We start from the raw sequence: 16,836 nt of genomic DNA, 5'->3' as shown, positions 1-16,836 counted from the left end.
CTTATGTATGCATATGGATGATGCACACAATTGAGATAAGTTGATTTTGCAACACTGTGCAGACACACATGCAGATGGGTGTTTAAAAAAAACTCACCCTAGTGATAGGTCTGCGAGGGTACAGAGGCCTAGAATTTGAAAGTCCTTTATCCGAAGTACTGACTCGCTGCTTGGGATCTTCTTCCTGTGGGTTTAACAATCACATTAATTGTGATTCATCAGTATCAGAAATCCACATAGATTTTGAGCTCACAACTCACCCCCCGCCCGCTCCGCCCCCCACACTGGCTGCTGTTTGCACTCCCATCACTGCTACTGTCACAAGCTGCCTGGCCTCCATGACAACAGTGCCCACTGCTAGTTCGGTGCAGTTCTTCACCATTTGGAGCCAAATCCTGTCAGACGGATCAGTGTCTACTTGTATTCCAACAACTCAATTTCCAGATAAACCAAAGAGGAAAGAATTTGTCACTAACTGACACCAAGAAACCACTGCTACCAACAAGATTAGACTGAGAAGATCAGTTCTTACACATGCTTTAGACAAAAGTTTTGGTAAATCCTAAAATCCTTTCTCAGTTCAGTGTTTAATTTATGGGAGAGTTGCTAGAGTATTTCTTCACTTCCTGCACAATCAAGAACCAGAAATTTCAACCAACAGCAACATCAGTTTGGTCCCATTTCTGTACTGCATAAAACAATATCTAAACCAATGTTTATACTGACAACCAGAAGGATGAACATATACAGCATACCCAACTGTTAACCACATAAGAGCCAAGTTTCTCTTCTGCATAATTTAAATATTAGCCTTGAACACGGTGTTTAAACTATACTCTTCGCACATGCATTTTGATTCTACTTGTATGTACTGGAAATACAAGCAGGAGTACAATCATGATGATATAACTTTTTAAAATAAGTTGCCCTATATGTATTCCATGCACCACATTATCAATGTTACTGCTGACCTTCATCAGAGGCATGCTGTTTGACATGGCCATGGGGCAGCTGATCTCATCCTTAATACTTTCCGATGGTGACGCTTCTTCTGGGTGACTGTTAGTGGAGGTAGGGGAGCGCTACATACAACCAAGGTTAGTGAAAGCAAGCTTACACAAGATTAACAAGACAAGACAATCTGAAGTTATCATGGTAAATAAATGCATATCGAATAAAACTCTAGACATTTCAGGCAGAACGTCCACTTTCTTCATCAAAGGCTGTCCACTGCTTTTGCTTTTGACAGGTAAATATGTTTACATATCAAAAACCTAGTCACTCTGATCAGTATTTGATGATAAAAATAAAGACAGTCACTGAAACAGAGTTTTTATTCCACTTCTATGCAGCCTATCATACATTAAGGCTTCACTTTATTTATTGACTTCACACTTATTTCATTCTTGTACACATCGCTCACTCTGCACAACACGGGTGTAGTTCAGCCTCTGAATGCCATTAACCCAAAATTGATTTTAATTAGGAATTGAGGTTTTCACAGCAGTATGCATAAAGATGGCTGTCTTCTGGGTTGTAGCACTGTATAATCTGGTAGACGTTTACCCACATGTCATCATCCATTATCAGGGTGATCTCATCGCCCTGATGATAGAGGCAGCAAGGGCTTCGGAAATGTTGTTAAACCTACTATACTACACGACACTACAACCCTGAAGATAGCCATCAATTTGTTACCTGCCACTTGAATGAAGCTGCATGGGCAAGCATGGTGTCATTTACAGGTCTTTGAATGGTTAAAAAACATACACACACACATACATACATCTTTATTACATTCCATGGATCCATAAGTTAGTCAGATGACAATAGGATGTAGAATAAGTCATAATAATACAATACATGTTATACAAATACAAGTCATACTATTATATAAATATCACAAAATACAATTATGATGATGGTATATCACTGCAATGACAAACTTCTTGCATATTATCCATCATTCTAAATAAAAACTATGTTTCAGAGACTGAAATATGTCACTGTCAATGGGTGTAATCTACTCTGTTCAGCCCAATAAATAAAAGAGTCAGATAACGACTACCTCTATCAACTGGGCTCAACAGAATAGGTTCCACCTAGTTAAGGGGATACATTCCAATCTCCAAACTATAGTTTTATAATTAGCATTAGAATAATGGGTAATATCCAAAAAGTTTGTCATTGTAATGATATGAAGTGTTTGTTACAATACATTCTGTAACTTTAATCTTAAACATTTTTAGATGGAGGTTTCAAGCATAATTTCTAGGCTTTTTAGTAAATCAGCATTCCAAAATAATTTACATGCAATTAGGAGAGAATGTCTCATTATAATAAATAGACTGGAGTTATACTCACTTCATATGGAGAACTTTGCTGCTGAGAATATCTGCAAAAAAATACACAAACATTCATACACGACATGAAATGACAGCATATGGTTTTCTTTTAATTCATACATTTTCACTCTCACCCTGAGAAAAGAACACAGATTCATATGTTTAAGAACACGATGCTAAGGAATATGTTTGGGACAAAGGCGAGGTAACAGGACACTAGACAAAACTGCATAATAAGGAACAGTCCAAATTATGATCAGTATTCTTCATAACTATTAGTAGAGTAATTAAATCAATATAACTGAAAAGGCAGAGCATATAGCACAAATAGGAGAGATGAGAAATAAATAAACAATTTTTGTAGAAAACCTGATGGGAAAAAACAGCTCAGCAGGAGTAGATGGAACATAAAATTAAACTGGCCCTAGAGGAAATAAGTTGTGATCACATGGACTGGATTCATGTGGCTCAGGACAGAGACCACTGGCTTGCTGTTGTAAACACATCAATGAACTGGATCAGGCCCCAGGCTATTTACATTTGTCTATTTCTGATGTGGATAACTGGTTATGTATTTTCACTTTATTTCATTCATATGAGAAAATGTTCAAGATCTGCTGCAGTTCCTCTCTTTACTGAGATGTAAACAAGACCCAACCGCTTCACACCTTCCACTTTTTCTGGTTTTAGTTATTCATGTTAATTGCATCATCAACTCACTTCCTGTAATTTCACACAATGCAGTATAACTCTTGTTTCACCTAATGCATAGTGAACTTTTCAGTATGCCTTTAGGTTTTCACGGCGGTGAGTCTGAAGATGGCGGTCTTGTGGGTTGTTGCACCGTGTAGTCTGGCAGAAGTTTACCAACGGTTCAGAGATCCTTGCTGCCTCCACCAGGGTGACCTGATGATGGAGGCAGCAAGGACCTCTGAAATATTGGTAAACTTCTACCAGCCTACATGGTGCAACAACCCACAAGACCGCCATCTTCAACTTTTCAGTAGGATACTGGATATAGTAAACAGAATAAGTACTGTTACACTTCAATCCATGATATTAATCACAAGTACTCACGTGGGAATATATGCCCCATAATTAGCATTGCATCTGTCTGTCTCATAAGATGTGTGATATTCATCATCATGTATCAAGGCTGAGTGTCGCCGTACATCTGTTGTCTCTGACTCCCGTTCACCAGTTCCCTGTCGTCTTGGGGGACTTGTCTGTAGACATCATAAAACATGCCTTATCATACTCATGTCAAAGTACAGCTGTTTGTATTCATAATGGCACAGATATCAGATTCTTTATGTTCATAATCTGCCTGTGGAGATGACTTTTAAAAACGAAACAGTTCAGCACTATAAACTAAAAATCTGCAAAAGGACCCTATGCTCAGCCCATTCAATTCAAACTTCACATGCCAAAACATAATCCCATTTTAATATATAATATCCTACCAATATCTCAGTTTTCTGTGTACCCAGAAAAACTCCACACATGTTTACACACACCACCTATAACTCCTTCAATCAACAAGGTTATCAGTATTGAGGTACTAATACATTTTGAAAATATTAATCCTCTGGTATAGGTCTTCTTTGATCAATCTACTAAAAAACGCACATGCCATCTAAACAGAAGTCATGCCATGGTGACAAACCTACATAACAGAGCTGTAACTAATACTAACAGGTAACAGCACTCAAAGATATGGTACCATTACAGTTCCTCCAACTCACATTTCCACAACCATTTAGACAAAGAATCATTTCAAATATTATCATCCTCCTAAGGCTTTCAAGTAGTCAGTTTACTATAAAGTTTCCAAATGGAAATAATGTGCACGAAATATAGGTTATAACAAAATTTATGTAACTCATCTTTCAATGTATCTCTTTACAGCCTATTTTCTTTGTGTATGTTTCACTGACAACTTCTGACTCAACTGTTAAGCTTCAACATCTCTGAACCTAAAAATATGTGGCATAATAAGTACTTGTAAATATAACTCAACAAAATAATATTAAAATCCATTTTAAACATTTTGTAAACGTATTAAGTGAACATGGCTGGCCCAGGATTAAATAATGAGCTGCTAAGGATACAGCAATAAACCTTGAAATTTCATAACAGCTGAGAAAATGTGGTCAGTTATGGTCAGAAGACAATTGAAGGCCACAGACTCCCCCAAAATCACTGGCAGAAAAGGAATGCACATACATATTTCAAACAATATTTCCTGCCAAGTGCCACAACTAAGCGCAAGATTAAGCTACAAAGCAAACGTCACAAACACAATTCAGATCACTTCATGCAGAACAGCAGAGATGGCATACTGTAAAATCTACAGTACTCCATGTTATTTTGCAAACATTTCTTCATTTTCACTTTAAATTTCTTTCATTTACAAATAATTTTCTGCCCTGCCCATTAAAAAAATGGAAGGGCCCCCCCTATCTATGATTGCACCCCAAGTGCTACTAAAGGAAAGAAAAACATTATATATGTCCTCTTTGGTTTCTCAAACCTCATTAAGGAGTTGATTTTAAATCAAGATGAGCAACGTGATTATAAATATTAATGTTCAAAGAGCTGGCTTTAGGTAACCTTCATTTAAAAGAAATTGACCTTTATTTATATGGATGTTTCAGATTATGACCATGATAGACACACACAGACATAAACACAGAGGGAAAAGAGCAAAGTGAACTGAGCGGATGGTCCAGTCTTGCAAAGACCATCACTGTACATTTCTCAAACACAGCAACATGAACACAAGTCACAATAACAGACAGGTATGTAGCACACGGCTGTGATGCAAAGATCATCATGCCACAAGCAACTCAGGGTGTACAGTTTGAGAATGTGTTTATTCTAAAAAGTATTATAAATAGTTAGTTGTGTAATGCCAGTCTGAAGTAAAAGGATTTCAGTAACATACTACTTCCATAACAAAATGATGTATAAAATAAAAATGCAAGACATCAAGAACTCACATCCACCTTGACACAAACATAAAATAGGTTGGTTGAAGTCTTAATTGATGCAGAGGAGAACATGCTGCATGCACCAACTGAAAACAAATTAAAATATAATTCACCTGCCCAACACTAGGTATCCTTGCTGTATGCTCCACCTCCTCATACTCTCTGTAGTACACTTGAGGTATGTATTCCTGCAAAAACATCACTTGATACGTTTATATGAGTGCTAAATCAGTGCTTCTTTGCTGCTTGTTTAACAGACACCTTGGCTAAACATACCTCATGCTGTGTGGGGCTGTGGGATGGACTGCTGGAACCTGATCCCCAGTGACGATCTGTTGCAGGAGATACATCCTGAATGTCCTCTGGGTGCACTAACTCTCGACCTTTCCTCAGGGCATCCTGTACCTCTTCTGGCTGTACTGCAATGTTGTCCAATTTCTGGAGATTCGGTAGAGTCCGCAATACAGTCAGTCGATATCTATAGAGAACCATGTAACTTAACTGACCAGAAAACAAGTACTTATAAAGATTTCTGTCTTCTGGGTTGTTGCGCTGTGTAGTCTGGTCGATGTTTACCAACGTCATAACAGAGGCAGTATGATCTCTGAAACGTTGGTAAACATCGACCAGACTACACAGCGCAACAACCCAGAAGACAGAAATTTTCATACTCATCGCCCTGATGACGGAGGCAGTATGACCTCTGAAACGTTGGTTAACATCGACCAGACTACACAGCGCAACAACCCAGAAGACAAAAAATCTTCATACTCACCGCTGTGAAAACCTCAAATCTTGCAAGTACTTATAAATCAAATGGTGAAGTTGTATACTGCAAGCACACACAAACAGAGTGGTTCATTCAACATGCACAGCATTTTGTGAGATTTCAGGTTCTCGTAGGAGAAAGTATGACAATAACTGTCTTCTGGGATGCTGCACAGTACGGTCTTGTAGAAGTTTAACCATGTTTCACAGGTGTTAGCTGCCTCCATCAACTCATCGCCCAGATGATGGAGGCAGCAAATACCTCTGAAATTCTTGCAAAATTCAGTCAGTATACAGAAAAACTCCATGTACTTTGGATGTTTTACAGATCAAAATCTGAAATAATATACCAGAAACCACAAAAGGTAAGAATATTTTACATCAGTGGCAAATGTACATGGTCACTGAAAGACAATATTTTTGTCAGCTATTGTAATATTAGGTAACTAAAGTAGTTTCACTCAGAATGCTATTCTTTTAGCATGGATAGAACCTCCAATTAGATCATGCTATACGTATGTAATTAAGCAGAGAACCCTCATATGGCCTCGAATAACAGGTAACAAAACTGGAAAGGAAGGAACAAAATGATCTGTACAATAATTTATTTTCCGTCTATACACAAACTTAAAATAATGTTGTTTAAAATTACTTAAAATTATAACATTCTCAGTAGATACTGTATCTTGTTACATTTTGTATTGACGACATGTTTAGATGTGTATTACATCATCATCAGGTCTATCAATTTTAAAAACTGTTGCACATCTTGCGTTGCGTATATATATAAAAAAAAATGATCTGTGTATGTACACATGTGAGTACATCTGTATGCAACCAGTCAAGGTGTTTAAATATACAATGAAAATTACAAAGCTATTCCATCTTATAAACCAAAGCTGAAATAACAGATTTCATTTCATCATTGCCTTTTTTGCATGCTGAAAGAAATGAAAATCATACATCAGTCATGTGCACAAAAGTGTCTAGAACTGCAAGTATTTTGAGTGTTTAAATAAACACAGGGACAAACCTGTCTTTACCCTCTTTAAAGCCACTTACTGATCTGTATCAGCACATGGGTTCTCCTCGAGCCACAAGCACTTGAGTCGGGGCAAATCTTGTAGATATAAGATCTGGTTCAACTCCCGAATGTTGTTCTTGCGTACATACAGCTCCTGCAGATTGCGACAGAACTGGAAATCTGATAGGGTTCCAATCTTGTTCACGCTGGAACAAATAAAGTACTGCAGCAGGCCATAATCATCACTTCCACTTGGAATAAGTAAATTAAACAGTTCATGAAATCTATAAGCAAGAATATGAAAGGAATGGTAGGCTTCTAGTTATAAGAAAAAAGTCTGCAGAACAAAAGAATGGCGCCTTAGGGATAGTTTTTTACCAGGCCATGGTCTACAAAAAACACAGTATTAGATGACCAGTCTTCTGTACAGAGGACTCAAGTCAATAAATAAACATAGGAATGAGTATCAAAGGAACTTGACTGGACCTTAATGAAACTATATATTTATTTTCACAGTCTATACACAAACGTTGTAATTAAATGATGTTGTTAAAATTATATAATATTAAAACATTATGTTGTATAAAATATTATATTTTGGCGCTTTTTATCGTAAATACGATTTTACATTATTTAACGCTTTTTTTACGACATGTTTCGATGGATAAGACCTCATCTTCAGGTTAATATCAATTTTATAATATTTTAAAAACCTGAAGATGAGGTCTTATCCATCGAAACATGTCGTAAAAAAGCGCTAAATAATGTAAAATCGTATTTACGATAAAAAGCGCCAAAATATAATATTTTATACTACATAATGTTTTAATATTATATAATTTTAACAACATCATTTAATTACAACGTTTGTGTATAGACTGTGAAAATAAATATATATTTAATCAACACAAACATGACGCATTTAAGCTACAAATTAATGAAACTAGTTGTGAGGATGCAAACTGTACTGAAATGGTTCAGAAAACAGCCAGAGCAGGAAATGAAATCTGTGTTGTACCCCACAAACTGCAGAATCCATCATTCTCCAGCTGCTACACCTATAAATTGGCACAAATGAAAGATGATAGCATAACACATAATTTACCAGTGACTTGTTGCTCTGGTAATACTTACAGTTCTATTTTTGCATTAAGAATCTTTGAGGCCAAAGGGCTGACTATGATACCTGGCTATCTTGTATATGAAGTTAAAATTGTGGGTACTTTTATTTCTGTTTGCGTATGTCTAGAGAACGGATAAACCGATTTGCACCAAACTTGGCATGCTAATTCCAAGAGAACATAGAGCGGTCATAACTACAAAAAAAATGTCCCGACTTCATTTTTCGATGAGGACGCTTCCTGCAGCTCAGAAACTAAACCCAATAGAAGAACGTTTCGGAGAGAAGATTATATAAACAAATAGCACAACCCCGGAAAACTGTCCTGGGTTTGATTCCCGATGAGGATGATTTCTATTGCTCATATTGCACGATAGAACGACGCCAGGTCAAAATTTATTCGTTTCGGCAAGGAGATTACAGGAATAAAGGCCACGACACAAAAAACTGTGCTGGGTTCGAGTCCTGATAAGAATGTTTTCTGTTGTACGGAAACTAAGGACGAAAGAACACTGGCGTCATGGCAAAATTTGCTCATTTCGGCGCAAAGATTACATGACTTAAGGTCACAAACCCGAAAAATGTCACGGATTCGAGTCCCGGTGAAGATGTTCGTCGCTTGTAGCTCCCTAAAACAGAGCTCGATTTCACAGAAAACCCACACTGAACAAATAGATGCAGTCCGTAAGCCAAGACGTGGTCAGTCAGTACAAAGGACAGTAAAACTACAGTTGGGCAATTTCAAACTTAACAAGGGCTGTACAAAATATGCACATTGCGTGCGGATTACGGAAATAATTTTACAATTTGCAGACACGGTCGACAACTTATGGCTACAGAGTAGGCAGTGGACTGCAGATGAACGACCCCAGCTAGAACTTCATAGTATTGATGTTCGTGGTAAGCCTAGAGCTCAAAGCTATTTTTGTAGCACATTTAATTAAAGAAGAGTTGGCTCGAATTAACTGCACTGAGTGGCGTCCGTCTTGACAAACTGATAGTCGCTCAATTAGTCAAGGGATTCATCACCGCTTACGGAACCACAAGGCTTATTATTGCGTTTGCAAGAGAAAGACACTGCCCCTATCCTAAGCCACTTGAATCCAGTCCACCCCATATATAATATATTCTAAGACAGTCCACAATCTCCCAATTTACGCCTAAATCTTAAAAACGGTCGCATGGACAATCGCCCTGATGATGGACGCAGTAAGCGTCTCTAAACTTCTACCACACCACACGGAGCTAAAACCCAGAACACAGACACCTCCTGTGGAGAAAACATTTATACAAAAGTTTCAGGCCTTAAAATAACAAATGAATGTCGCGGTCTAGTGGTTAGCTCTACTGTTTCGTATTCAGTCACTCCCGTGTTCAAATCTCAGCCCAGGGACAAGCCATATAAGGTCCTTTGCGGTTTTCCTGAGTCCCCATACACAAGAAAAGGGAGACAACAGAAATTTAGACCATGTCCGCATCCTTTCCAATTCACCTCATTCTACCATCAGATGATATAACTTACAATCCTGCCAACTGATGCGTTATTAAATAATAAACAAAGAATATATAAAATAACCTTTGTATCATAAAAAGATTTTATTCAAATGCCACAAAATCAATTTGAGTGCAGAAAAAGGATATATAATCACTAAAAGCGACTTCCCAGAGGCCATTTATATTCTCTCTTACTTATGTTTGTGTACCGTTTGTCCAATGTTTAGAGTGGCCAACATGGCACTATTACGACGCTAATCTATACGTTTTTTTAAATAACGCTTTCTTTAAATGTCATGTTAGAGCACAATTGTGTAACAAGTTGGCAATACTGACGCCTTGTGGGTTTGTCTCTCAAGAGACGAATTCACGTGGGCAAACATCTTGCCGCGTGACCATGTTAGGACGGATCAAGTCCGGGTGTGGGCCCACAACAGCAACAGATCGTGGTGATCACAACATCGCAATGATGTGACGACAGGACGCAGGAGGGGATACCACTTTCTCACGGCCCTTCCTTCCAGCAAACACTGGAATAGGACTGAGACATGCCACGACTCCTTCTTCCAACATTTCATCCCATTCACCATACATAATCAGCCCAACGTCCCCCAACCGATACTACGTAATCTGGCATGGTTAACAAAATTAACCAAATTAAAATCTCTGTTTCCTTCAGTTTCTCACGCAAATTCAGTATATCGTGGTACTGCTATCCAGACATTCATTCCGAAGAACCAAAGCAGCAACGAAAACTTTTCGCGGTTATTTCAGTTCCTTTGCCGAAATCACAGAAATGAAACTCAAAAAAATGTTACAACAGTTAATTCATACACAACTGCAAAATGGTTTCAAAACTGCCAGAGTAAATCATTCACTACGGGATTTATTATACAGCTGACATAATCCCAACATGAAGACATCAGATTTCGCCCACCGTCGCGATGCTTCGTATACCACAGGTTTCCGTTTCGAATCCCGGTAGCAAGATTTCAGAGTAAATGGCTTTTTTAAACTCCTGCAGTAAAAATACGGAGACAATATCGCTCCCAGTTTTGACAGTACCTTCCTTCGAGAAGACAAAACCTCTCTGAAGATCTTCCGATTTGTTTGAAACGGGAATGAGACTGATAAACGTGGTTAGGCCTACATTCACACACAACCACTGGTGGAACCGAAGCCCACAGCGTAGAGACGTGCACTCTATAATAACCGCGTTCTTCACCGCATGACACACTGTACCAAATTTGGAACTGGGGCCTGGAACACTCAAGTTTTAGGCGCGGTCTGTAGGAAGTCTCGTGACTTCTTGGCGAGCCGCCCACTTGTTTATCCGGGCCCACATACTCACACTGACAACCAACAGTTCTCCATTCATGGCATTTCTGTCATGCTTTCCGCTAAATGGGTAGTGGGGCATCAGACATCTTTATTTACTCTCCAAAACACGCTAAATGCCAAACTTATCCCGGAAATACCAATTATAATAAAAACCGGATGTGGCATGCACGAGGTAAAACTGAAAATTTAGACTGTTTTTAAGGCTTTCGGCGATCAGTACTCTACTGGACTTTGTCCTTCGTCTAAATAACATAAAAAACATTTCGCAAGCTGAATTCTACTTCCGTCAGGGGGGGAGGAGAGAAAAATCTGTTTGGTCCCAAGGTCCAGGTTCGAGGCTAGCTCAATCAATTTTCTTCTTTTTCTCAACTTCCGAAACGCTATAGTTTTATAATATTTATACGACGGACAAAAGTAAAAAAGAACAATTTAAAACAATGCAATTTTTATTAAGAAACGTCTTGGTAGGAAGTTTATCAAATCTAAAACTTCTTGACGATGGTGAAGAGTCATTTGAATAAAAATTTCCTTGGATATTATCCATCGTCTAGTAAAATATACCTGAAGACGGAGATAAGAGTCCCATCTCCGAAACGTCGTTTTACGTTTTTATATTTTATATTTTACTAGACGATGGATAATATCCAAGGAAATTTTTATTCAACTGGAAGGAAGTTGTTTGGACTACATATACAGCCCACTAACTAGCTTAATTAAAAAACATCTCTTAAGAAACTAGTAGTTGCTCAGGTAATCAACAAATTCCTCATCGTTTAAGAAGTCAGAAGTTTCATTAATTTAACCCATCCTGAATCCATCTCATAACTTACCACTCTCAGATCCATTTTAATATTATCCTGCAATCTGTGCCTGGATCTCCAAACGGGCCTCTATCCTTCAGGCTGTCGACCAACAATGTCTACACTTCTCATTCCCCATGACCTGGCCTTCTCATAATCCTCAATTTTATTACCCTAATTATTTGGTGAATAAAAAATATGAGCCCCCTCGTTACGTAATTTTCTCCAGTCTCCTGCACGTCCCTCCGTCTCGTGCCCAAATTTTCCTCAACACCGTGTTCCAAAAAAACATTTATCTTTCAGATCCGAGACGCAGACCATTTCTTTCCGACATAAAAAAGATCGATAAAATTATCTCGCATGTGAATAACAGCGAGATGAGGTACGTATCTCCGCTCTGTTGCGTCCGGCAATTGTTTGCACAGGTCAATGCCCAGCTCGGTCTAACACAACTATGCATAACAAAACAAAATTCAACAATAAATGTGGGCAACTTTCTACACATGGTACGGAAAAAAGCAGCAAGGAACAGAGCGCTTACTTATCGTCACTTTTCCTGGCAGATAATTACTGTTCACGTTCCTATTGTTACCACAGAAACGCACGCATTCGTTACACTTTGCGCTCTGCAGTGGCCACGTGTCACCCTGAACAGAACATTTTAATACTAACAGAGTGCGAGGACATTCGGAAAATACTTGCATATCATACTAATTTTTATTGCCCGAAAGCTCATCACAGATCTGATCAAACGATATAATCATCGATTATCGCACGAAAAAATATTAGAATATTATCCCTAAACCCAAAATATCTATCTTAGCTAGAAACCTTGGTGACCTTGGTTTCTGCCATACAACTGGAAAAAAAAATTCTGTCTCGTTCTTCAGTCGTGTTTAGTTTCCGAGCTACAAGAAACGTCCTCACCGGGACTTGAACTCCAAGACAGTTTTCTCCAAAGTCTTAGCTTTCCCATGTTCACTTTCTGGTTTCAAGGATCAAGCATGCCAAGTTTTGTGAAAATCGGTTAATCAATTCTCGAGACACATACATTCGTACGTACGTACAAACAAAACCAACAATTTAAATTTTACACACGATATTTCAGATTTTTCATAGGAAACCGATTACTAGAATTCTAAACTAGACGTTAATCTGCTTTTAGTTTATTCATGAATGTAATTCCGATCGATTTACTTCTGTGATCTTCAAACATTGGATGACATGAAAATGCTATATTCCGACAATCACGAGAGCTCTGATGTCAGCGTCTGACTAATAAACAGAAAAAAGATGTCGCTAGTGCCGTTTCTCGCCGCATAACCATTCGCCTTGGTCGCAACAATACTTCGCGATTCTGCACGGTAAATTTCGTGTCGGCAATGGACGCCAACTCCTCGCTGCAGTTCCTCATGTGTTGGGGGCTTTCTGCTGGAATATCCCAAAGCAAAACTGTAAAACAATTGTGATAAACCGAATGTTTATCTATAGGCAACTTATTTCCAGATAACGTTTAAGCACATTTCTATAATAATTACGATAAGTGTTATTCAGTCTAAACAACAATTACATTTACTAATCTACGTCTAGTAGCTACGGTGGTCTAGCGGTTAGAACGCTGGCCTTGTAATCCTGGGGTCTCGGGTTCGATTCCCGGCGGTGCCCGAATTTATAACTTGTGTTGGGCAAGGCCGTGGTCTAGGCAACACGGAGTTTTCCTCCGGGGGCTTCCCCGGTTTCTCCGTGGCATCCCAACAATTACTCCATTCACACACAGAAGAAGGCAATGGCAAACCACTTCTGGATCATCTGCCAAGAACGTATATGAACAGGTCCAGTCCGAGAAAAGGATGGAAGGATCCTGTTCATATGGACCTGTCGTCAGACAGAACACTAAATAAAAAAATAAAATAAATCTACGTCTTACTTTTACCACTAAAAATTTCGGCCAACTTGTGAATATCCCCAAGTGGCACACAATCTTAATAAAGAACTACACTGAACTGTAGGGCACATCGGTCATCTTAAGATTATTTCGTTACACTGCTCCTCATTCGTAAGCACAAAAGATACTTCCAATAGAGAAAATTTTCGGATTTACAGATTTAATACGCGTTTAGTACTGCGTAAAATATACGTCCAACTGGATCCCAAAATTTCACGTTATGACAGCTATTTACTCTAAAAACAACTCCAAAATATCAAAATATTTTAATATGATCGTCTGCCAAGTTGTCTATAATTTGAGGATACAGTCAAAACAATAATCTTTTTTTAAAATCTTTTTTAAGTATATTAACTAAAATTATCCTGTATATAGAAAGTTCTTGCGTGCTAGGAATGTAATACCTGTGCAACCAGGTATCAATACAAGAAACGTGCACATGTTCATCACGAAGATGTATTTTACCGAAAAGGAACGTTTCGTTTTCTTAGTCACGCTATCCATCTATTTCCTCTGTCTTCCCTCCAGAATCCTTGACCGGTGAAGGCACTCGGTACTTCCTATCCAGGCTCAATGTCTGCTCACAACTTGAAACGTAGCCACTGCTCATCCAGCACATACGACATCTCGCAGAGACTCGATCCCTGAACCAAAGACACGCTCCCCGTCAGAATTTGTGGTCAACAGATGACTGCCGAGTGAAAACAATACAACATTCCAAGGTAACTGATGTACGGCTCAGATTTGCTCTATATCCATAAAACGCCACGACACGATCACACAAAACTTCAATAAACGACCGGCAGAGGAATCACATCCATCTAATGCCAAGGTTAAAGATGCGTGAAGCTTTACCTCCTCTTCGTACGTCTTCACCAGAGGAACAAATTTAAATCTACAAAATTAACGCTCAAAAAAATTCATAATGACACTACGTATCAAACATTTCGACTCCAACTTAACAATTCACTTCTTCCTACTACCCAAAAGCGCATTTCCACATCGTGCCGCTCTTGAATTTACGTATAGTCAGAAGACTTATCACATTTTTGGTGAACAAGACATTCTGGGAAGAAATTAAGTCGCCTACTTTCCTTCAAATCATACAGTTTAAACTATAACAACAAAGAATTACTCGTAGGATTTGAGGTTTCCCCGAAGCTGAGTCTAGAGATGGCTGTCTCCTGGGTTTTTGCGCCGTGTAGTCTGGTAGAAGTTTACCGACGTTTCATAGGTCAGAGACAGCCATCTTCATAGCATAACTCCACGGACCAGTCCTTTTCAAAATCCAATAATCGATCAACTAGCTAGTCAAGAAACAGCCCTCTTTTATATAACCCAGAGCCCACCACCGTGTTCACAAGACAAACTATAAAAAAATTCTACAAATGACCCCACCCAACTTATTACATTTCTAATAAATCTTATAAAACATTTTGCTATATTATTCCAAACACATAGAAATTGTTCCAGTTTCTAACTGAATAAATGGCATTACGAATGTTAAACATTGCTTCAATAAATGTTCATCATCACAACCTATTTCCTTCAAATCTACCTTAATTATTTGCCATGCATCTCCTTCTCTATCTTGCAAACAGTTTTTTCCAAGATGGTTTCCACAAAAATCTCTATTTGGAATCCTTCGTTTCTTCAGCCCTACCTACACGCCAATGCTTCACATTACGTAACATTCTAAATGACTCTAGTTTTGTCCTCTTTACTCTCCTAATGGCCTTGCTTTCAAATATCGATACTTTATGTTCTTCATTCAATGTAATCATATCGTCGCATATCCCTACAAACTGCCTGCATTTTCGTTCTGCATATCTTAATCTCCAGCATTTTGGAAAGCAGATAAGATAATAACAAGTGACTGACTCAAATTATCTCAGCACGTTGTGGTGTTATTACTAACTCCAATTAATTTGTGGGTCATTTAATATCGATTCTTTATGAACGTTGGTGCTAACCACTGCAACACGACCTTCTGTATCGATAAATCGGGTTTCGTCTGTGATGATAGAAAGACCGATCCGGAGAACAAATCCCTGACCTACAGCATGATAAATTTAAATTTGTAGAAGTCTCAAGTTCCTAGCCGAGACGGTGACAAGTCGCGTACAAATCGATATCGCTCGCACGACCGACGTCAGCAGCGGGCGTCTTCCCCTACGAATCCACCAAGCAGTCACGTCGCCAGTGGGGAATCCTGGTCTAGAAGTCAGGTAGTAAGGAAAAGTATCATTATGTCACCCAATAATCACATTATTATATTAGATAATAAATCGTATTTTCGCTGTCTTGTTAATTTTTATATACTCAGGTTTATTCGTTTCATTACTAGCAAATTTATCTTCTTTAGATGACTTATATATTGCTTTAATTGGGCCAAAGCTAGAGTCGGCCTCTGCAATATAGAATAAATAACCTTACATCGACCGACTCCAACGAAACAAAACATACAGCAAAAGTTTTCCCACTTTGTGTTATCGTTTTTCATGTTTCATACTTTGCATAATTATGATTCAATACTGAGCCATTTAAATTTCAGAACACCTTATTCCAGACTGGACATCTCGACGCGTTATTCCTCATTAATGTTCTCAAGGTCAAAATAAATGTCATTTCATCCATCGTGTTCGTGTGCCTACAAGGCAAAATAATTTTCTATACTTTCATTATAAGCAGTGCATTAATACATGGTCCTTCCGCTTGGTGCGTCAGTGCTGCAAAAGACAGAAATTTCTGGCAACAAAACTGTCTACTTCGAGGACACCTTTTCGACAAATGAAAGTGTTCAGACTGATTACATGAACGAGTACTTAGTTTCGTCTTGTTTTCACCTTTTTATTATTTTCTCTTCTATTCATTTATTTATTTTATCTTATTCTGTTGACTGTAATATGACTCCTGTAGCTGTTAACTTACCACGTTAAAATAAAGAAATTGCCTCAATAATGAACTGAACACCATCTTTAGTTGTTCTTCCATGTCTGATTCCGT

At 38.3% G+C, this 16,836-nt stretch overlaps 1 protein-coding gene across 5 annotated transcripts in view; it reads right to left on the bottom strand.

Annotated features, from left to right (window-relative positions):
• Positions 1–16,836, bottom strand: part of LOC110837050 (uncharacterized) — a 29,865-nt gene that overhangs the window by 8,460 nt on the left and 4,569 nt on the right. The window contains exons 3-10 of one of the 5 annotated variants that reach the window (XM_022078815.2): positions 7,169–7,336; positions 5,615–5,816; positions 5,452–5,526; positions 3,423–3,571; positions 2,365–2,395; positions 972–1,082; positions 261–395; positions 98–184 (exon numbers count right to left, since the gene is read on the bottom strand). In XM_022078815.2, the coding sequence (XP_021934507.1) occupies positions 98–184; positions 261–395; positions 972–1,082; positions 2,365–2,395; positions 3,423–3,571; positions 5,452–5,526; positions 5,615–5,816; positions 7,169–7,336 (958 nt within the window). The remainder of the gene's footprint in view (positions 1–97; positions 185–260; positions 396–971; positions 1,083–2,364; positions 2,396–3,422; positions 3,572–5,451; positions 5,527–5,614; positions 5,817–7,168; positions 7,337–16,836) is intronic. The other 4 variants (XM_022078818.2, XM_022078817.2, XM_022078816.2 and 1 more) reach the window with 4 other exon arrangements.

This window comes from Zootermopsis nevadensis, unplaced genomic scaffold, assembly GCF_977971745.1.
Source record: "Zootermopsis nevadensis isolate Lab colony 2312 unplaced genomic scaffold, Znev_1.0 Znev_ptg000050l, whole genome shotgun sequence".
Classification (NCBI taxonomy): domain Eukaryota; kingdom Metazoa; phylum Arthropoda; class Insecta; order Blattodea; family Termopsidae; genus Zootermopsis; species Zootermopsis nevadensis.
This window is presented reverse-complemented; position numbering and strand designations above follow the sequence as displayed.